The sequence below is a fragment of the Rattus norvegicus genome, chromosome 1, assembly GCF_036323735.1.
Source record: "Rattus norvegicus strain BN/NHsdMcwi chromosome 1, GRCr8, whole genome shotgun sequence".
In the NCBI taxonomy this organism is placed as follows: domain Eukaryota; kingdom Metazoa; phylum Chordata; class Mammalia; order Rodentia; family Muridae; genus Rattus; species Rattus norvegicus.
The window spans coordinates 135316345-135338776 of record NC_086019.1 but is presented as its reverse complement, the minus strand read 5'-3'; the positions used below and the strand labels follow the sequence as shown (position 1 = coordinate 135338776).

General features: G+C 40.5%; 1 protein-coding gene across 6 annotated transcripts in view; it reads left to right on the top strand.

The window, feature by feature from the left end:
* Mctp2 (multiple C2 and transmembrane domain containing 2) overlaps nt 1-22432 on the top strand; it is a 232954-nt gene that overhangs the window by 74022 nt on the left and 136500 nt on the right. For 4 of the 6 annotated variants that reach the window (XR_005505581.2, XR_005505582.2, NM_001191625.2 and 1 more), the window contains exons 5-9: nt 5787-5929; nt 6717-6793; nt 7165-7276; nt 11058-11093; nt 21602-21766. Coding sequence is in view for 3 of the 6 variants with exons in the window: in NM_001191625.2 (NP_001178554.1) it covers nt 5787-5929; nt 6717-6793; nt 7165-7276; nt 11058-11093; nt 21602-21766 (533 nt within the window). In the remaining 3 variants the exon portion in view is untranslated. Of the gene's footprint in view, nt 1-5786; nt 5930-6716; nt 6794-7164; nt 7277-11057; nt 11094-11200; nt 12547-21601; nt 21767-22432 lie in introns of those variants that run through there. The other 2 variants (XM_017589163.3, XM_008759526.3) reach the window with 2 other exon arrangements.

Below are 22432 nucleotides of genomic sequence, written 5' to 3'. Positions count from 1 at the left end.
TTTGCTTATTATCATCAACTATTATTTTTAGTGTGTGTGTGTGTGCGTGTGTGTGTGTGTGTGTGTGTGTGTGTGTGTGTGTGTACACTCTCTTGTTTGTACACTCTCTTGTTTGTGAGTGTAGTTTCATGCATGCTGAGGCATATGGGTAGGTCAGTGGGCAATTTTTGAAAGTCAATTCCTTTGCACTAAGAGTACTAGTGACCGATTTCTTTAGGGAATACACTCTCTTACTCACCAAGCCACCTTACTGGTCCTGTAAATGGGGTTTAATATTTCACTGCATGTTTTAAAAATTCCAGGTGATAACATGGAGGGACCATCTCAAATGACTCTGGTGACACACTCCTTTCATTGTGCAGAACACCATACCCTGTTTTTTTATTTTCCATTTTTAAAGGCATTTGTGTATGGGGTGTGTGTCTGTGTGTGTCTGTGTGTGTGTGTGTGTGTGTGTGTGTGTGTGTGTGTGTGAATTTGGAGGTCCCAGGTTGATGACTTGAATCAACCTTATATATTTATATGCAATAAATATATTTATGTATTTATATATGTGTATATAAATATGTATGTAATTTATTATATTTAAACATGTATCATTATAAATAATACATATAATGGCATTATTTATTATTTATATAGCATGTTATATTCTTAAATAGATTTAGTACAATTTATAGCTTATAATTTATTATGACAAATATAATTTATTTATAATAAATACATATATTAAATATATTAAAATACAGATATATTTTTATTCTTGGTAGGGCCCTTAATTAGAACCAATGTTCATATGATTAGTCTTTCTGGGATGCCTGTTCCCTCAGTCTGGAGTTATAGATAAGATGCCATGCATACCCGGCACAGGCACAGTCCTGTGTTCTGGGGATCTGAAAACATTTCTCAGCAGGCACTTTAACTACTGAGCCCCTCCTCCCCGTATCCCACACTCTCCCTCCCCCTCAGTCCCCACATGAGCTTCTTAGGGCCTGAGCTCAGCTTTCTGCTCTACCTCTCTCAACTGTTTCCTACAGCATTAGGCTGAGCTACCAGATGTCCTTGCTTTGTCCCCCTTCTCCTTCATTCTAAATTATAAGCTGCTGTCAGATTTATATGTGCAAAGCTTGGCTCTGATCACTTTCCTCTCCTCCTGAGTGAACCTAAATTTCCTTCCTCTTCATACTAAAATAACTCCAGATGGACCGAAAACCTAAGTGTAAAAAAAGAAAATGTACCAAAAAAAAAAAATCAATGGGAAGAAACACTGCTGAATTAATTTAAAATCTTAGGGCTAAGGGGGATAAAATGCTTCTAAGCAGGATGTGAAAGTACAAAGCCAGAAGCCAGACCTTGGTTAATTTTGTTAAATAAGAAACAAAAATAACTTATGGCCAGTAATAACTTGTTAAATAAATTCTGACAAGCTGTATGGTTGGTGAGCAATTTCCATAAGGAAGAATTCATTCCAGTTGCAGCCAGAAGATGAGCTGAGCCCACAAAAAGGTGACAAAGTAATGGGAACAACTGAGTGACAAACAAATAGATGTTGTAGCAGGAAAGCCACTGAAAGGGTTGAGGGTAAGGGGAGAGAGAGGTAGGCTCTCCCTCCCCTCCCCCCGCTAACATTAAAATAAAGGTTTAAAATAAGGAATACGAAAAGAGATGAAAACATCGTTTGCTCAGAGTTTGATAAGTGTTTAGAAGATTTACTTGATTTTTATTTATATGTTGGTGTTTGTGTTTGTATGTACTGTGCATGTATGTGGGTGCTCTCGGAGGCCGGAAGTAAGTGTTAGCTCCCCTGTGAGCTGCCCAAAGTGAATTCAGAGAACCAAGTTGGAGTCTCCTGCAAGAGCAGCAAGCTCTCCTTTCCACAGAGCCAACTTTCCCACCCCTACGTTGGATGAGCTTTAGGAAGAATTTTTATGTCTGCTAGATCCAGAATGAGCCTTTGTCATACTTCGTGTGTTCCAAACTTGCTATAAAACTGGGATTCCAGGATAGATATTGAAGCCTGCCAGTCGAACTCCTGTTCCTAATAGGTAAAACCTCAACCACTTGCCTACCCTGGTGTAGCGCAGCAAGGATGTGTTTAGTTGGAAATACACCAGGAGGTGCATAATGTTGGTGTGACCCTAGCTTCAGGGCACATTACTTTAGAAAATGCAGTCATTTAGAAACGATTCTTACATAGTCTTGTAAAACACCCAAGAAACTGCTTGTGGATATCACACCAGACAAATAGGATCAGGGGCCAGGAAGAGGATGTGGGCTTTGTTTCAAATCATACCTTTCAAAATTGTGGGCATATGTTACTTTTACTTTAAAAAAAAATAAAAAGGCCGGGAACAGGAAATAAAACACCCACATTTCTTGCAGAATAATAACTAAGCCTTTATTGTACTGTTAAGGGCACTTTGGTCTCTGACTTAAAACAGCCTGTTGTAATCTGTTTTCTTTCTTTTCTTTTCTTTTTTTCTCTTCAATTTCTGGGTTCACTGAAATGCTTGCTTAACATTATAACTCTAATTATTTTGGGGGTCTCCCGTCTGTTCCAATGACCTTTGTTCCTGTTTGCTCCCAGGTTGATTTCCCCTCTTGCCTCCCTCATTTGGACCCTCACTGACAAGTGAGGTAGGAACTACATGTCCTACATACTACTGAGCAGAACTGCACACCATGTTTATTTCTTTTGACCCTTATCCCCTGGGATCACATGCTATGTGGTGGGGTACCCTTGCTATCCGATTCAGAAGAGTGGAATCTTTTGTCGATATGTCTTTGTGATACCTAGGCTATCTAGCGAATAGCAAGACTTGGAAGAGACCAGAAGTATTTGTGGTCTGGTGACATGGTTGACAGGTACATGTGAAGGGAGAGTGAGCATCCCTAGGTTAGTGGGATGTTCCTTAAGCAGGAATAATTATGATTCAAATAGTTCTTCGTGCCTCCCTGCTGCAGGGATTATGACCAGCTACCAGTATCTCTTGCAGAAACCTCCATTCCCAGGGATCTGTATGGGGTTCTGGTGCCTTTGTCGATTCTCTAATCTATGAATGTGCAAGTCCTTTATATAGAACATTGTATATAACTGCCATATATGTGTATGTGCAGCTATGGTATTATATGTAAACTATCATAAAAATTCTGTATACCCTACTTGCATTTCTCTTCATGTTTTGCTTCATCTGTAGATACAATATCAACACCATGTAAATAAACAGTTGTGCTGTGTGTGGGGTAATGACTAGTTCAGGAGTATGTACTTAGTAAGGACTCATTTCACATATTTAAAAAATATGGTTGGTTGAATCTGTGCATGTAGACATTTTGTTATGAAAGCCACAGTCCATCTAGTGTGGGAGAAGGCGATTGGCCCTGGGCCCTAAGAGTCATGGTTTGGGGCTCTATGGAGGCACAGGCTGGTCTCTAGTCCTTGCTTCCTTCTCCCCTAAGAGTATCAAGGACCATAAGAAAGAGACTCTTTGTATCTGAAGCTCCCAGTGAGGAAGGTTAAAGTCCACCCATTCAGGTGTCAGCTCGGCATTTGTATAATGTGGGAGTAGCATTCCTGAGCTGCCTGGCCCCCTTTCAGAACCTGCCTAGTTGAGATGCCACTTCCCTGACAGTCAGGCACTTAGGCTCAGAGAGAAAAAAAAAAATCACCACGCGCTCCCCACCCCCCCTCCTCGCAAATTTTCTCTAACAATTAACACTGCACTAACTTGACACCCTCTTTCCTTGTTTGGCTTTGTAAACCCTGGTCCTTTTTTTCTATTAATTCCAGACATTAATATTTTTTTTCATGCAACTGCCGCCATTCACCCGTGAAACAGTTTGAACATTATGTAGCTGTCAAGATGCTTGGGGATTACCCAGTATGCCTTGCCTGTGAGAAAGTGACACCACAGAGGCCGAGTTTTGAGATGTTTATTTTGAGAGTACGCTGACAAGCATGAAGGTCTGATCCCAGAGTGGCAATTTCATTTAATTAAAGGCCTCTTTTTATTATAGTTTCCCCCCACTTTTTATATATATATATATCAGGATGATTGTTAAAGCCTGACTAGCCAGAGGTGTTCTCTCATGCAGCTGAAGGAGGGGTGAGCAGATGCTCATTCACCAGTGAGAATTCCACTGAGTGGCTGTGAATGCATTTATTTTTACTAGCCCTCAAGAACTGTTCAGCATGGGTACGTGTTTCCAATGAAGGCTGGGCTTCTGTTCCTGTGCTGCCAAACTGTAGATGTTAGAATTAGACACATGATTCTTGTAGCTTATTTTAATTTCTTTGTTTAAAGTTAGTGCCTTTGTATTACGTAAATGCTAACTCAGAAAACTCTTGCTTTAGGAAAGCTATCGACATTATTAATGTATACCGTCTTGGTCTATAGTGATGCCCCCTCCCATTCAAATAGCTGGGAGAGGTATCCCACTTACTTTCAATGCTTTTGACTGTTAAAGCTATGTGGAAACTTGAGTGGTGCCTAAGTGTCAGGCTGCTAAGGAATGATAGTTCTTAATGACAGGTAAGATTTGCAGCAAAGTAGGGGAGTTAATTTATGCTATAATATTTGTAGATGATATTACATTGATTTTCATATCAGAAATTCCTTTCAGTGAACATTCTTGGAGCCTGTCTTGGGGCCCTGAATTTAACAGGAGGCCCTTGCATGCGTCTTCATAGGACTGGGTTTCACGATAGATCACAAAGCCTTACTTTTACAAGGCGCAAGCTTTGTAAAATGCTTTGTAAAGCGTAAGATGCTACATTAGTTGCATCTTGAGCAGATAGGCCTTCCCCATCTCCCTGCAGATTGCTCATTTTCTCTTGTTTCCTCGCTGACCCCATACAGACGAGCACGTCTATCCTTAGCACCTTGGCTGATCCACACATTCATGTAACGCACAGGCACAACACATAATTCGTGTATTATGCTTCCAAGGTTCTTTTGTTTTAATTGATCTGAGAAACTCGAAGGAGGCTCTACCATCAGGTTTTTTTTTTTTTTGTCTGGGGACAGGGTTGTATCAACTCGAGGGATATTGTTCATTCTCTTTGGCATCCATTTCAAAGCTCCCCAGGAGGGGCCGCCAGGGTCAGCTCTGTCAGCTCTGAGGCCAGCTGAGGGTCTGGCTGATGTGAGGTTCAGCTGGCCCTGGGTGTGGACAATGTATGCAGCTTTGGTGCAGGTGTGAGGAAGCAGCAGAGAATGCCCGGTCTGTTGATTTAATCTCTGTGCCCTGGCTCCCAGGCTTCGTCCCCTAACACCGTCGTTTGTATCGGTGGTTGCCGAGACTGGTTTATTTATTATGATTATATTTTAAGGGGTAAGATTTTGTTGAATTAACCATCTGCTAAATATTTGGAAGTGACTTCTTTCTCTTTTCATGGACTTTATGCTGATCCTAGGAGGGGTGAAGTTTTCTCCCCAGGACTCCTGACACTGCCTTGATTTTTTTTTTTTTGAATTTATTTTGTGAGCAATTGAGGGGTGACATATGCACAATGAAACCACATTAAAAAAAAAGCTCAAAGGGCCCATTCATATTCAAGCACTAAAAGATAAAATGGAATTAGTCATTTGGCCTTAAATTGTAGTGCTTCTCCCTTCCTGCGACACCTCTAGGGTTTCCCACTCCTGCACAAAGAGACAGCGATCTCCCTGTGTTCTCTGGCTTGCTTTGGGCCTGGGGACTGTGGGGAGGATCTTGAATTGTGGAGATGCTAGATTTTTACATGTCTTTTAAAATTCTGTCTTGTTCTCCTTTTTCTTTTAAAGGCACGAGTGATCCGTATGTGAAATTTAAGCTGAACGGGAAGACACTGTACAAAAGTAAAGTGATTTATAAGAACTTGAATCCAATTTGGGATGAGATAGTTGTCTTGCCAATACAAAGCCTTGATCAAAAGCTCCGTGTGAAGGTAATAATCCCGACGGCTTTCAAACCAGTTCCTCCCTTCAAAATATTTATTCTTCTGCAGCTCTCAGGTCTCCTTAAAAGCAAACTTGCCTCAATGAATCCCACCATTATTCTTTGAGGCTGGATTAAAATATTAATACTGCAGGAGGAATTGTTTTTTAGGCTCTTTATGAGACTTTGTTTCCCTCAAATCAGGGAGATGCATATGCTACAAAGTTACTGTGTACTGTGTAAATAATGTCCTTGTTGGCTATATTTAAACTTACTTAGTGTGGAAGAATTATTACTGGCCCTGAAGTGGTGACAAGTGTAGACACTGTTCTCATTAGAATGAACTTTATACATAATAGAGCTACAAGCTACCAGGTGTAAGCATCAATTACTCCAACATCTGGGCTAGAACTGTACGAGTTGAGCACAGACTAGTTCGGCTGTACAATAGTTAGCAAATTTCTATTTAATTGGCAGGTTTGCTCACCATGGAAAATGCTAAGTTTTAATGAGAGGCCAATTAAACTACAGAAAGAGTCCACGGTGTGTAATATTTTGTTGTATTGGACCACTGCTTCAAAAGTCATTTTTGCTTTTGTTTTGAGCGCAGTTGGCAAAATAGGCAACTTCTTTCTCTGTTTTGGATTGCCTAGATCTTTCTTCTACTTCACTGTTCAAATTATGGTAATGATTGAAAGATGGACTTTAGAGTCTCCAGCCTATTCTTTACCTTAGTAATGGGATGAATCCAGCCAGTTTGAACAGCCTTTTGTGCTAATACCCAAACCCTTTTCTAGGTGTATGATCGAGACTTAACCAAGTCTGATTTCATGGGTTCTGCCTTTGTCGTTCTGAGGGATCTTGAACTTAACAGGTACTGTATTTTTACCTTGAATCATTATCAATGGGATTTAGAGAAACCCACCTTTATATTAAATGGTGTTTATTTAGACTTTTTTTTAATACTGAGGTCCATAATTTAACTATCTGTTTTTATACATTATTTTGTTGATAGAGCCGGAAAATCAGTGGACCAATGTTAACTTTGATAACGTCAGAGTCTTTTCTCCCCAGAAAATTTATTTTTGCCAAACATTCTTTAGCCACACCCTGCTCCCCACAAACACCTCACCATATCTAGTTCTGATGCAGAGGGAGTGGGGCCTTTACCATAAGCTCCTTGTGTACTATCATGTCCTATTGCCAAATAGTGTTAAAAATCACATGCCGTGTTTTTGCGTGCAGGACTACTGAACACATTTTAAAATTGGAAGATCCAAACAGTTTAGAAGATGATATGGGTGTGATTGTACTAAATCTGAACCTAGTTGTAAAACAGGGCGATTTCAAGAGGCAGGTAAGTGTGGACCTTTCTGTTTCAATTCTCCATGGCGAAGGCTTTCTGAGGACTCTGCAGCCGACAGGACGACTGCCAACGTAGTATTAAGGGGAGAAGTAAAGCATTTGCATCAAGTGTCAGTGTGTGATTGTGTATGTTCTCTGTCATGAACCCCTGGACAGACAACCCAGGGAATAAGAAGTTACCTGACTGACTTAAGGTATGGTTAGGATTGCTATGAAATTCACAGAATGTTTTGCCTGGATAAACAAACACTTGGAAGTATAGTTTTCTTAGGTATCAGGGTTTTCCTTTAGTCATTCTTGGAGTCTGTGCACCCTTCACATATTCAGATTCTGAGGCGATCAAGTCTTCACTTAGAACACGTCAGGGCCTGTGCCTTCTTTACTTGCTGCTCCTTTTAGTTGCTGACTTTTCCACGGGGTGTTCATTTGTGAAAATGCAAATTTTAATGTTCGCTCATCTACCACACGGAAATTTCTCATTAGCACACACTATATAGTGGCAATGTCTGCACCATCAGCAAAGCATTCGATTTCGTTAAGATAAGATAGAAAGTCTGCTCTTACAAGTAAACATGCTGATGAAAATTATAATCTCATTTTCATATTCATGGATTGCACATTATAATTCCAATAATTAAAATAAGAGCACAATGTGTTTGATTACAATTTACTGAAAGATTAAAATAAAAAGCTAAAGGAGTGACAGGAGAAAGAATATTTGTGTTATATTTGAACCTGCATAGAATCCGATATGAAATTCTGAGGCCTGTTCACAAATTAGTCTTCTAATAATACCTTATAAATTAAAGTAAATATTCTTCATTTTAGCTGTTGCTTAATCTTTCTGTTGGAATTTATTTCATAATGAAGACTATCATAGATTTACTAGTAAACTCCTTAAAGCAATAGGAAAAGTGTGCCAGGAATTTTTTCAATTGTCTGAGTGTCTAGTAAACATTAGGTTTTTAAAATTTGAATTCCTTAAGATAATTTACTTAAAAATGACAGAATAAAATTCTACATGTAAATAAACATACATGCTTGGGACCTCAGTGAAACTGTCGCCAGGATGAAGAGGGGCCTTGTCTTCTCTGTCCCCTGGGGCTTTTCTTTAGCTTCTTTTTCTTCCTGCTGTGGTTCATTCAGAATCCATGCCCCTAGATACACTATGCAAGTGTATAGTAGGGGCAGGGAACTTGAGGTGGGTGCTAGGCTAAATTAATACATAGTATGAATAAGTCTTCGAACCAGGTGCCCATGGCGGAACACTTACCAGCCATTGTGTTCTTACAGTTTCTTTGGTAAAGTTGGTTTCTCCCATGAACATGGCTGCACCTTTTTGAATTTTTATACATGTCGCTAGACCTATGTGCAGAAATCCTATTGCATTTCAACTGCCATTCGGTGTCACCACAATTGGGATTTTAAAGTAGTAGCAGTTTGATTCCAATTTATCACACGCTGCAGAGCAATTAATGTAAGAAGCAGGTTGGGCTTTGCACTTGTGATACCACCTCAAACTGCCTTTTCAAGGTTCAAAGCGTATCCCCTGTCTCCATCTAGCTGAGCCTGGCCCCTCTTAATGTTTGAGCCCCATTCGCCGCCTCCTCTGTTGACGTTGTTAGAATCTCTGCTTCCTTGTGTGCTCTCCTTAGCCCAGTAGAAGCCGATTGTACAGTGCACTTTATACTCTGAAAGCAGAATCACACAGAGGACTGCCTGTCTCATTTACTTTGCATTATAATTTCCTTTTTTTATTTTTATTTTTTTGCTTTATATAATTGATCTAAGCATTACCAATGTGTCAGTAATGGAGGGTTGATTTTTTTTTTAAGGCATACAGTTATTCCACTTACACAACTATCACAGTCCATTTGGGTATACTAAATAGAAAAACATTTTTAGTTTTATTAATATTAAGTGGATAATAAAAGGTGTTTTAATTTGGGGTTTTTAACGTGGAAATGATTAGCCCTTGGACCTGGGGGCAGTAGATTTAAGTACATAGCATGTTTGGTTTATACATCTCCACTAAAGTGTAAACTGTGGCCGAGTTTTGGTTTGAACTCTCAGTTTTGTACCCATTTTTCTTGCTAACAGCGAGTCACATTTTATGGCTTTAGAACCAAAGTGACAATAACATTCTTAAGATTTGCAGCTCGTGTCTGTGCTGGATATCTGAGTATGGTGAATTTGGTCCTGACTGGAAGACTGAGAGGATTGTGCTTCCCTTTTCTTGGAAAGAGTAGGATCATAATAAGTATTGTGGTCTTTGTCAACAAACTGCCTATGTCTGTTTGACTCCCAGATCTACCAAGACTCCATTACAGACTTATTTAAGCTCTCTGAGGTGTTTCCCTCATGTATGGGATAAGAGTGAAGGTACCATCATGGGGATTAGCATGATCAACTATGGGTGTCAGACCTGGTAGAAATACTCTGTGTATGGTAGCTTGTGGCATTACAGTAAGGTAGACAACACATTAATAACCTAACCTATTTTATCTTCTGTGATTGCTACAGAAAATCCAAGTGAAAAAAGACCTAGTAGTTTTATGCCCCTTCGAGGTTGTCATTAATTTCAGTGACTTGATTAAGTGAAAATACTTGATACTTTAATTGGGGAAATACCTGAATATTTTATTTTAAAGCCTGGTTGTAGCACCTGGCACTATGGTCAGGTGCACAATGATGAGTTGCCATTGCTCCAGGACAACGAGAGCCTCAGGGTCTCCCTGTTTTGCCCTAGCTGCTGCAAGTGAAACAGAAGTGAACTTCTCTTGCCTGTTGTTCTTTCTCAGGTTTTCTCTTGATTGAGGAGACACATCAGCTAAGTGTATACGCCATTTACCTGTATCTTTTCTATTCCTTGAGCATTATAGTAGATGTGGTTAGCTTGATTAGATATATAATTTAATTGCAGTATCACGAGTTTTGCCACACTTTAACGGCAGGAAGCTAGTGAGTCAGCCAGAGCAGAGCACCGTGTTAGTGGATACTGACTTGGGAAAGGAGAAGGGTTTTCCTGAAAGGAAATTTCAACTGTGCATAAACTTGGGCAGACTTTTCAGGACAAAGGAGGGATTAGAAGAAGAATGTTATGAAATGTGTTGACCTTCAACCTTTTTTTCTTTCTTCACACATTTGCTTGATCAATCAACTAAGTTAATTTAATTGGACAATAATGATTCTAAAGTTCTTTTTTAGTATTTTCTAATTAGTTTATAAAATGCCAGATTTCCATGTGGCATAAGTTCTGCATACTTTCCTGTTATTTTGACTATCAAGATTTAACCTTTGAAAACAAAAGAATTATGTTTTCTATAACTAAATTTATGGATGACCTAAACATAAACTGACATTAGTTAAGAATTTACAAACAGTTTTACAGTGCTCCCAAATCATTGTCAGTAGAAGAAATCTGATATCCTCCTTTTTGAAGATTTATTATACTATTATACTATTGCATTTATTTAAAAAAATGTACTTACTGAGATTGAATGGTATTTGTCTGCCAATGCTGATCCATTCTGAATACTCTGAGGAAATGATTAGTACAGTGGCCTAAGTGTGATATTTCTTTGTTTCTAATTTATTTTTTACACAGCTTAGTTTTTTTTATGGGGAGTGGGGTGATGGGTAATGCTAACTTTCAGATTTGGGAGTAATAATGTGAATATAATCTGCATTCTATGGACTGTAAAGTACTTTAACTGCGATATTAATGACCCAATGTTTCTCTTTCATTTTGATATCTTCACTATACATTGAAGCGTTGGTCAAATCGGAAGCGGTTAAGTGCCAGCAAGGTAAATTTGCTTGTTTTTGTCTTTATATAATTTGGATAAAACTTCATATTTTTGATAAATATATCCATATGTATGTAGATATGTGTGTGTGTGTGTATAAATATATATACACACGTACACACGTATATGCTCAGACTTGATTTGTAACAGCATTCTTTGCTTCTTACTGTTTTAATAAATAAAGAGCGAAGGACCTTTCTTTAGAGTTTCATTAAGTTAGGGCATGACCAGATGTTGGAACTTGTGCTTGTTTGAGTGGTGACATTTTATATGTACCGGGCATGTTAGAATTTTACACTTCATTAAGCTTGGAACACTTAGAATGTGGCATGGTTAGCTGCTGTCCCTTCAGGAAGTTTTGCGTGAGAAGCTAATGTGAATGCTTCAGAGGCCAGGAGAAGACTGGCAGAATCCCTGGTAGCCTTTGTAAGTCTCAGTCATATATTCTGGAGCAAAACTGTTTCTCAATTGATAAGTAGAAATATTCCTTCGTGAAGTGCTGGTGGGTTATAGATCATTAATATATCTAAACGGTTGTATGGTGTTTTGCAGCTTATGCAAGTAGGAATACCAAAGAAAGAGCTTGGAACTTAATTTTTTAATATGTTAATAAATTACAAAAATTGTAAATTAGGAAACTAAATGGGAAAATTATTTTAAAAGTAATCCCTCCAAGTATCGTTAACTTAAACTAGCAACTCTTGCTTCTTTATCGAGAGATCTAGAATTCTAGTTAAATGATGTAGTACTTTAGGCTTTTTGTCGAATTTGATTTTGGAATGTTGGGGCTAATTCATACCTGTGGTAGAAAGAGGTTCTGTAGGCAATCACTTGAATAAACATCAGTGTGTGTGTGTGTGTGTGTGTGTGTGTGTGTGTGTGTGTGCATGTGCAATTTCTAATTATAAGTACACAACACCTCAGTTGAATATTTCTCTATACAATATGGAGTCTGCATCCAAATCCAGAATTCTTAATATTTTTGAGAGGAAGGGAGACACAGAGAGAGGGAGAAACAGAGACACAGAAAGACAGAGAGATATATAGTGAATAAGACTCTCTTGCTTCAGAAATCGGAAGGTGCCACGGATCTGACGGCACATACTGCGTTTCTGCATTTCAAACGTGTTAACAGAATTATGAAAAGATAATTGGTCCTCCTCCCACCTCGCTAGTTTCCTTGCACTCTGGTCCGCGTTCAGAAACAGAAGAGGGCATGATTAACAATGGTACGCTGCCATCTCAGACTTCCTCCACCTTTGCCTTATTCCTGTACAGTCACTAGAGGGTAGGAGAACATCATTTCTCACCGGAGAAGGGAGTCCACTCTCGCTCTCTGTATTAGGAGTTGCCGTAACCACCCGGAGCAGTAAAGTTTCCCAGAATGCCTTGGTGAAGCCTGACAAAGCAGTATTTTCTCCTTTATTGATTCGGCTACTGCACTAAAACACCGGTACTGTACATCAATAACCATCTTTACTTAGGGAGCTTCGGTCTGTGGAAGAGCACTGGCAGTTTGTAGGAGAACATAAAGGCGAGAAACAGAAATTGTGAGCCTGGGGAATATTGGAGTCTAGGGAGGACGGGAGAGGTTATGGAACAATGGCCGAAGGAATGAAGAGGGGTAGGAAAAATGTCGACGGCTTGGATAAAGATATCAAAAATATGAAGGGGACAGGGGATCCAGAGAGCCGTATTTATATATAGACACGACAGGGTTATGTGTTGAGGCTGAGCTGCGGGTCTTATTTTTTCTCTTACTTTCTGGAATTTTGACTTCAGAGTGTGCTGGGCTCAGGAATGTAATAAATGCCCAAAGCCAGTACATATGTTTAGTAACATTCCAGACAAATAAAAATGTGATGAACATGAGAGATATTCACGTGTGAGACATGAAGATAATGCACTGGTGAACACTCAACGGTGATGTCGCTTTCTTTGCGTCACAAAGTATGCAGTTTAAGGAGGAAACTGAGATAGCTTGTAAATTGTCTTATGAAAAAGAGTCACCTGAGAATTATACGCCCACTGCCATTAACAGTATAAACGTGGATAAAATTCCCTGATGCTATCCCCTTGGATATTTTAAACCACAAATGTCTTTAATTATTTAAAAATATTTTGTATGCATAAATGTTTGCTGCATGCATACCTATGTGACACATGCAGGCCTGCTGCTTCTGGAATCCAAGGGAAGGAGTTGGATCCCTTGGACCAGGAGTTACAGATGGCTGTGTGCGGCCACGGAGATGCTCGGTTTTGAACTTGGAGGCTCTAGAAGAATGGTTTTCTACCTGTGGGTCGCCACCCCTAGAGGAGTGTATATCACATATCGGATATTTATACTTTGACCCATCACAGTAGAAAATTTGTAGGGCCATAGCCACAAAATAATTTTGTTATTGGGGCTTACTATAACATAAGAAACCGTATTAAAGGATTGCACTGCTAGGAAGGTTGAGAACCACTGCTCTGCAAGAACAGCCAGTACTCTTAGCTTCTAAACCATTTCACCACCCCATACAAACTTTCTTAGGATTTTAACATTATATTCAATGTTTGGAAAATGTCTGATATGAAGGTGACTTTGCAGTGAATATTGAAAAATACACTTCTGTGCCACCTATAGTAGCACCGGGATTTTAACCTCAGTCTGATTTTGACAATGCCTTTATTTAGATGATTGGTTCTCTTTCTTTATAACTTTTGTATTTTGGGGATTGCCTCAAATGTTCCTGAGTAAGAGTGTCTTCGTGGCATGTTTTAAAATGTATCTTTGATATTTTGCCCTAGATTTCAATGCTGTAGGTATAGAAGAGTGGCTTTTTAAGATAGGCTTAGCTTCCATCCAGAAAATCTTTTAAAATGACCACTGAATGGAGGAATTGGGGTTTCATATAATAGATCACAGACTGGCATCTACTTCTTTTTTCCATTTCTGCTGTACAGTAGTCATTGTGGCCAGGGCTGCTCCGAGACTCACTTGGGTGCCTTGTGATACCTGTTGCAGCTCTACGTAAGAATACTCACAGCAGTTCTGACCCCCACACAGTTTAATGCAAGAGGGGGGACACAGGGTAACTAGAGATGGGGATAAAATATTCATGGCGGTGCATAGAAAGCTTGTAGCTCTAGTCTTTCTCTGTCTCTCTCTTTGTCTCTGTCTCTCTCTCGTGCATGCTCATGCGCACACACCCCCAACCCCACCCCACACACTCACATATACCCACAGTTGTGGGGAGGGCTCTCCTCATCTGGTCTGTAAAGATGTCTGAACACATGTTCCTTCAGCTATGGATTTCCTGTGCCTTCCACGCATTTCCATTTGGACGAGTAGGACCCCTGCCATGTCTCTTTCTTGACCTCTTGATTCACACATTAAAATGTCAGCTATCAGAGATAAGAGAGGACCCACACTAGTATAACATTTTTATCGTCTGTTATGATATTACTTGCCTAGTAGTGCCAACTTCGGGCCCCTTTGGCTTTGTCAACTTTTATTGCAGTTTCTGTGTGTTATTGTGGAGGCTGAGCTCTGTGGGCTACACTTTCTAGGTCCCCTTAATCATCTGTGCTCCAGCTGGATCAGTACGGGAGAGAAATTGGCATAGAGCTTCTTTGCTATAGAAGAACTGGGGGAGGCTAGTAAAAGAATTTGAAGGGACCTCTGCCTGCCTGTCTGCCTGCCTGTCTGCCTATTGTCTGTCTGACGAAACCTCACCCGGGAAGAGGAGCGAGTTTAATGGATGCTTTGTCTGTTGGTAGTTAGGGTAAAAAAGAAAAGTTTCTACCCAAATGGTAGTGTCTCTCCATCGACTGGATAAACAGGTCTTACCGTACACATCTCTATGTGAACTCCCTATGCCTTATGGGTATGTGAACCTGGAAGTAGTGTGAAGGAGTCCCTGATACAGGAAGAAACATTCAGGAGGTCCGGGGCACTGTGTGTTTCCTGGCACACTCTGGTGAGCAGCGTGCTTTCGGTTGGTTCATTTACTCATTTTCATTTGCACACGTCTTTCAGTGTCTGCTCATAGTAACACAGTTGCTCTAAATGCTATATTTGGTTAAACTCACCTGCTTAGAATTGTATGTTAGACTGTCAGATACATCTTTGTTCAAAAATCTGTGTCTCTGTCTCTCTGTCTCCTTCTCTCTGCATGTCTGTTGTTTATATTTAAATCTAGTAGATCTATGTTTTTCTGTCTTATTCTCCAAAGTATGTATTATCTGTCATTTAGCACTCTCTTTATTATTTTTTTAAATTGTTAACTCTTGGTGCTAGGAATAGAACTCCGGGTCTTAGGCTAAACACGTGCTCTATCACTGAGCTCCCACCCTTGCCCTGTCTCTGTCTATTTGCTGTCTGCTGTCTGTAAGTCTAGATGTGGTCCTGCATAGACTCATGTTGAGTGTTTCAACCCTGACCCTTCTGCTGCCTTTTAAGAAGCTGAGGTCAACATGAAACAGGGCACAGTGACTTCTGGGATTTTCCTGCTTTCTGAAAGCTGTGGCCATGTTCAGGTCAGACTGTCAAGTCGCTAGAGCTCTGTAAGTTTCTATGTGCTCTGGGGCAGAGAGTCAGGGCACCATCTTCCTAGCCTTCTGACCATTTCTGTCTCCTCAGTAGCAGTAGACTCAGTCTTAGACCAAAATTTGTCATGGCGCGTTATCTTATAGTGGGAATGCTGCCCTGGAGTGTAAGTGTGAATTAGAGAATTTGAGTGTGTGGGATGAATGGGTCTGCAGGGCCGGATAGCGAGACCATCTCCTAGTCCTGCACAGGAGTAGGGAGAGGCCCAAGGTTTTGCACAGGGAAGCTTTTGGGAAGACTGGAGTGCCCGAGTAAATGAGACACAGTGGCATTCAAATTAATGGAGCCACTGGAAAGAGCCAGAGATCATATTATGGTTCAAGCAACCTGTTCCTAAACATAACTCCTGAACGAGACACATTTGGAAATTTTTGTAATAATTTTTAAAGTCTATTTGAAAACTCTTTGTGCTTGTTAGATTTGAGACAAGTTTTTACCATGCATCTGTGAGTAACTTAAAACCCATTCTGTAGCTGAAATTGGCCTCAAATGTGTACTGCTCAGCCTACTTCAGTTTCCTCCCCACCTCACCACAAAGATTGAGAATTATGGGCATTGCACTGCCTTGCTCAGTTTAGATGCAATTCCTTAATTCCTTGGTAATAATAGACAGTGTATTTTTCTTGTCCCAAATTTACAGTCATTGGCCACATACAGTACTAGTCTATTTATTAAATCTTTTCTTAACTTGCTTTTTATTTTTCACATATAAAACATGAGTGATGAAATTTCCTTATAGCTAAGAAGATAAGATAAAGACAGTACTTCTAAAACTCTAGACACAGACAGTGTTTGTATCATCGGGACTTTTGATACAAGTACATCTACATATATAAATCTCTTGTTCTATGTACACGTATGTGTGGGAAACAGAAAGTTTTCTTTTCTTCTTAGTTGAGGATTTTATGTGGTCCTGGCAGTGCTTATGGCCCAGGACCCTCTTTGGATGATGTAAGGAGTAGCAGAGGAGGGGGCTGTTCTAGAAACTGGCTCCATGCTTGTGTAGATCTGCTCTCACTGTACTGTAAAAGTGTTGACAGGAAGCAGTAGTTTGGCATGTTGAAAACACTTGAAAGGAATATTTCAGTGAAGGCTTTTATAGCCTGGGTGCTTTTCTTCAGCTTTGCAAAGGAATGGTCAACAGAGGTGGAGCCCCACTTTACTAGTCAATTTTCAGACAGTGGTGGTTGAATTTTTAGTTTTTTCCCCCAATGCATTTGCTTCTGTTGGCTACCTGTGTTGTCACAGAGACTTTAGAACCATAATGGGGAGATAGGATGTGTTGGCAACTCCAGACTCTTCCATTGCCATTTATGCTTGTTTATTCTGTGTGGTATTTATATATGTGTGTGACTGGTGTGTGTGTGTGTGTGTGTGTGTGTGTGTGTGTGTGTGTGTGTGTCTGTGTGCGTGTCTGTGTGTGTGTCTGTGTCTGTGTCTGTGTCTGTGTGGAGCTCTGAGGAAACCCTTGGCTATCCTGCCTTATCAATCTCTGCCTTATTCCTTAAGAGAGGGGGATTCACTGAGCCTAGAGCTAATCTTTTGACCTAAACTGGCTGGCAATTTACCTCCAACCATTTTTCTCTCTTCATCTACACTCACACTGCTAACAAACAGATACTCATGGCCATGCCTGGCTTTTTATGTGGGTGCTGTGCTGGGTGATCCAAACTTCTGTCTGTATACTGTCAACAACTGAATCATCCCTGCAGACCCTTATCCTCTTGTATCTTTAAATCCCTTTTCTTCATCCTTTTGTTTCTTCTCTTTTATTTTCTGGTATCCATTTGCATGTTCCATTCTGAGACTTGGAGGGTACAGTTGAACGTAGTCTTTCTATTGATGGCCACAGACCTCCTTCCTAACTCCTAACATCATGGTCTAGCTTGATGTCACCAGGTTACAAATCATTATATGAACCCTGTGGTTCATTCTCACTTTGAGAATCCACACCTGTATGATAACCTTTTAAGATTTCTGAAACGAATCTTGACACCTCCTGAAGTGAGCAGAATTTCCCATAGCATACACACTTCTTTTCTTCTAGGTGTGCCTGGGTATAGGATTATGGTAACTTAGAAGAAAAGAAATTATTGGAGGAGGGTTTGTTTCATTTGCATGAAAATCAGTATGCTCAATAAGCTGAGGACCAAACCCTGTCTTTATTTTTGTATTAATAATTGACGGATGTGCTTTCAATGGCCATCACTTTTTTCTTCTAAGAAGAATGAGTGTAGTTCATGTGGAGTGGGGACCCAGACACAGAGAGATGAATGGATTGCATAGAAATACTAAAAGGTTCTGATCCTTGGGGAGGAAGGAGGAAAATAACAGAACCCTGATGCACTATATTTTATCCCTCCTGTCTGGGGAGGAATTAGGGTCAGGACCCAGAAACTTTGCTCTATCAGCTGGTGTTTGTTTCAGCTCAGGTGGGGTGGGTTTCCCCTTTGATGGGTCATTTCCTCCTTGCCTATCGTATTCCAGGCTGCATTAAGATGACAAATCTCCCTCATAGGCAGGGACAGAGACACTGGAGTGTTCAGCTAACTGAGGGAGTGCAGATGAGTCAATTTATTGTGGGGAGAAAAGGGATGTTTGAAGATCAGAATAAATTTCACTAACCTGGCCGTGCAGTAGAGTACACACTGGATGTCTCTGTCTGTCTGTCTGTCTGTCTGTCTGTCTCTCTCTCTCTCTCTCTGTCTGTCTCTCTGTCTCTGTCTCTGTCTCTCTCTTTCTCTCTCTCTCTCTCTTTCCAGGAAAGAATACTGAAGAAAATATAAACAATGCCTTTAGATCACACACAATTACATAGATGTAGTTTGCAGGTGAAAGGTTTTTTTAAGATCAAATGAGTAGAATAAAAGTCATACTTTCTTTTCTATTTGTGAACTATGCAATAAATAATTCTCTTCTCCCACCCTGCCTTTAGGAGGGATGGGAGAAAGAAAAGAAAACTTGGCCAGTGAATGAGCAAGTCTATCAGATCAAACATGACTGCGTTAAATACTAAAATGTTCAAAGTCCGACTGAGATAGATAAAGGCTTTGATGGAAAGAGGATATTTCCCAGGGACATTACAAGCCATAATCCAGATGTTATGGTGTAACACAACGAGTGTCCATGGATAGATCAGGAGCTTCAGCCAAGCCCTGCCTGATGCAGGCCTCCGCTTTGCCCTCCCATGCTGTTCTGCCATATGGAACCCATCTCCAGCCTCCTTAATAACCAGCTTTGGATTCCATTTTCAGAGAGCTCACAGAGCTAAGTGGGGCTGCTTTATAGACAAGTTAGATAGAGGCCTTTCCAAGGTAAACATCCAATTTGAAATTAGGACATACCGCACTGCAAAATTATTTTAGGGCATATTTCATGGACATGCTGCCATTTTTCTTAGGCAATTGCCAGACTGTAGGATGCCCTTTGATCCTTTGTGGACATTACTCCCCGTTTTATAAAAGGGATTTTGAAATAGTTGCAGCGTTGAGGGAGGAATATATCTGTCGGAACTTTTGAAGCATGGCCGTGGGACCGGTCTTGCTTTAGCTCGTTGGTTAGGAGTCAAACTTTTAAGAAGAAGAAGAAAAAAAAAAAAGCCAGCAAAGGAGGGAATTATAGCAGGACTTATGAATCAAAATCTCATTTTTTCCTTTAAAAGCAGACATTTCAACCCACGTACTCAAAAGCTAAAAACAGTGTAAATGTATATTCTGTGTTTGTATGTAGATCTGTAGATGAGGACACACATAGATGCATGTCTGTGTTGTGTGGGGTGTTTGTGATGTAATTTTAACAAAGTCATTTAATTTAAACTACTTTGCATCTGTTATTATGATAATTAGGGTTAAGAAATAATCTTTGTCTTCTTAGAGAAGAGTTTCTCTTTCATTGTTTTCCATTTGCATGCTCTGGTCTGCATTCAAAGCTCAAAATTATTCTCTTTCTCTTTCTCTTGCATACACACACACACACACAGACACACACACACACATGCATGGAAGAAAATCATTATGATAATCATGGATAAAAGTTAGGAGTATGTCCTTCTATACAAGTACTTTTGTTTAATGTTAACACAGAATTGTCAGCAAAATATCCAGAATGATACATCATTTCTTGAGAATGATGGAGTAACACAGTTGGATCAAGTAAGATCATATACTGTTAATACAGACCTGACCTACTACTCGTTAGGATGTATTATGACTACCTGTTGTTTGAGGGAATTGGGGTCTAAATGAACACAAAGACACAGTAAGCAGATGATAGGAATGGGCTACACAGGGCTAGCAGCGCATTGCTTTCTCCTGATACTCAATTCCATTGACATTCTCCAGTCCAGGGAGCCTTTCCTCTTAACAGAAAGACGTGCTCGTTCCACTTTACTTATCAAGCAGAATTTGGCGATGAAGTCTGACAACCGATCGCAGTGTGTGGACCAGGTGGAAATCCTAACTCAAAACCACTAAGTGTGAAGAGACCACTGAGGGACGAGGGCTATGAGAGCCCCACAGGGTGCTGCGCAATGCTAAAGGGAGGAGGATGGTTTCTTTTGTGGAGTGTCATGGTGGCATTTTTGGCTCTGTAGAAACAAGTATGGATTTCTCACTAAAATGTCGTAGGGAGACATGATGAAGGGAGGGATGGAATGGGATTGGTGGGAATTCGGATGCTGTGAGTGAGGGCATGGACATTCGCTCTACTGCTTAGTTATTCCGTTTAATTTTGTGGGAGCTGACAAGGTGCAAAATGGGGGTTAGTTTAGGAAAAGTGCAGCCATCATCTCTATTATTTCAAAATAGATTTCTGTCTTCTCTTTATATTGTGTTCAAGGATTATATAAATAAAATCTTTTAGACAAAGACAGACAATAGATTGAATTACCTCATCCTTCTGGTCTTCAGGGACTTGGAAATGGATTTTATAGTCTCCTTCCCATCCCATCCCGTCCACCTCGTTCTCTAGAGTCACACACCCTATTTGGCTGGCTAGGTCACCATGAGCTACACTTTGAGCTGTGGCTCCTCTCACTGGCATAGGGCTTTTAAAAGTGCTAGCCTAAAGAATGAGGGGGAGACAGGATACATTTAAATGGGAGAGATAAAATTCACAGTCACTATTGTTTCATTCCCCAGAAGTGTTTTGTCTCTTAGTGCTCTGTTTTCAAAAATGACTTTCTCCTCTTCAAACTACTCAAACATCCAAACCCCAAGTTCAAGGAGTTTTATGCAAGAGCTCACCAGTGTTAGCATTCTGTCGAAGCTCCACCCCCACAGTTACCTGGCAACGGCAGACATGCCTGACTCTACAAAAGGGGCTGCTTGCTCCCTCCTCCTCTCTTGCTCTCTTGCTCTTCCCCTCCTCCCCCTTTATTCCTTATCTCCCCATTTCCCTTCCATCCTTCTGCTCATGGTCAGCCTCTCCTCTACTTTTCCTCTCTGTCTGTCTGTTTTATCTCCTCCCACACCCCCCCTCTCTCACCCATGCTACCCTCTTAACTCCCCTCCCCATTCTATGCCATACCATCACATGGCTGGTCCCTCAAGCGGAAGGGCTGTCTCCTCATGGGCCCACTGAGGCACCCCCTTCCCCATATCTGACTACACCTCCATAGAACATAAACCACCCCCTCCTTACCTTCTTATAAACCCAACAACCAGAGTGGGAGACCAAAGCCACCAAGACCAGAGCCCAAGCCACATATTGCTTGCATCCATCTTTTGCTATAGTGGAAGCAACTCACAGAATGGGGAGCCTGGCTTTGCAAAACCTAGGAATTCTAATGCTTTCCCCCAAGCCCGAAGGACTTCAGACTGAAAGTGGGTGGGCTGTAATTTCTGTGTCTGTGTCTGCCAGACTCACTCTGAGGAGCAACCAACATTTACTTGTTTGTTTGTTTGTTTGTTTATAGTCCTCCTTGATCCGCAACTTACGCCTCTCGGAGTCCCTGCGGAAGAACCAGCTCTGGAATGGGATTATAAGCATAACTCTGTTGGAAGGGAAGAATGTCTCAGGAGGCAACATGACAGAGATGTTTGTCCAGTTAAAACTGGGAGAACAGAGGTACAAAAGCAAGGTAAGTTCTGTTAATTCCACAAGGGAGGACATCATCTTTCTGAGCAAAAAAGATGAAAAATCTTCCCACTCTAAATTTCTCAAGAGTGGAGTCAACTAACATTAACCCTCGCCCCCCTCCCCAAGCCTTGTTAAATAGAATCTCGGAAAACAAGGCACTAGTCTAGCCGCACCAAACTACACTGGGTGTTGCTTAGTGTAATCCATTTCCACGTCCATTTGGAGATAGGGAAAACTTAGCAACCCATGGCTCTGCATGCATAACATCTTCAGTTTGAGAATAAGCAGTGTGGGCTTTGGAGACAGCAGGGGATGGGTAGATGAGTGTTCTTCATAGCTCTGGAGAAAAAGCAGGTTTCTACTTGAGAAAATTAAAATGTTGGAGGGAAGTAAAACATAGTAAAACATTGCACGTCCTGTTTTATCCTTCCCTTGTTTGTCTGCACACCAAAACTCGACCTGATGTTTCTGAGTTTTGCTGATTTTTGTTGTTTTCTTTTTTGTTTTTGTTTAAAAACAAACAACAGCAACAATACCCAACTGCATAAAATACTAAAAATAAGTATTTTTTAAAACTGTTTTATAAAAATAGATTGTCTGATCCTGCCAATCCAACCTCCATGTAATTCTTAATCTTAGTAATTTGGTGTGGATTGAATTCAAAAAT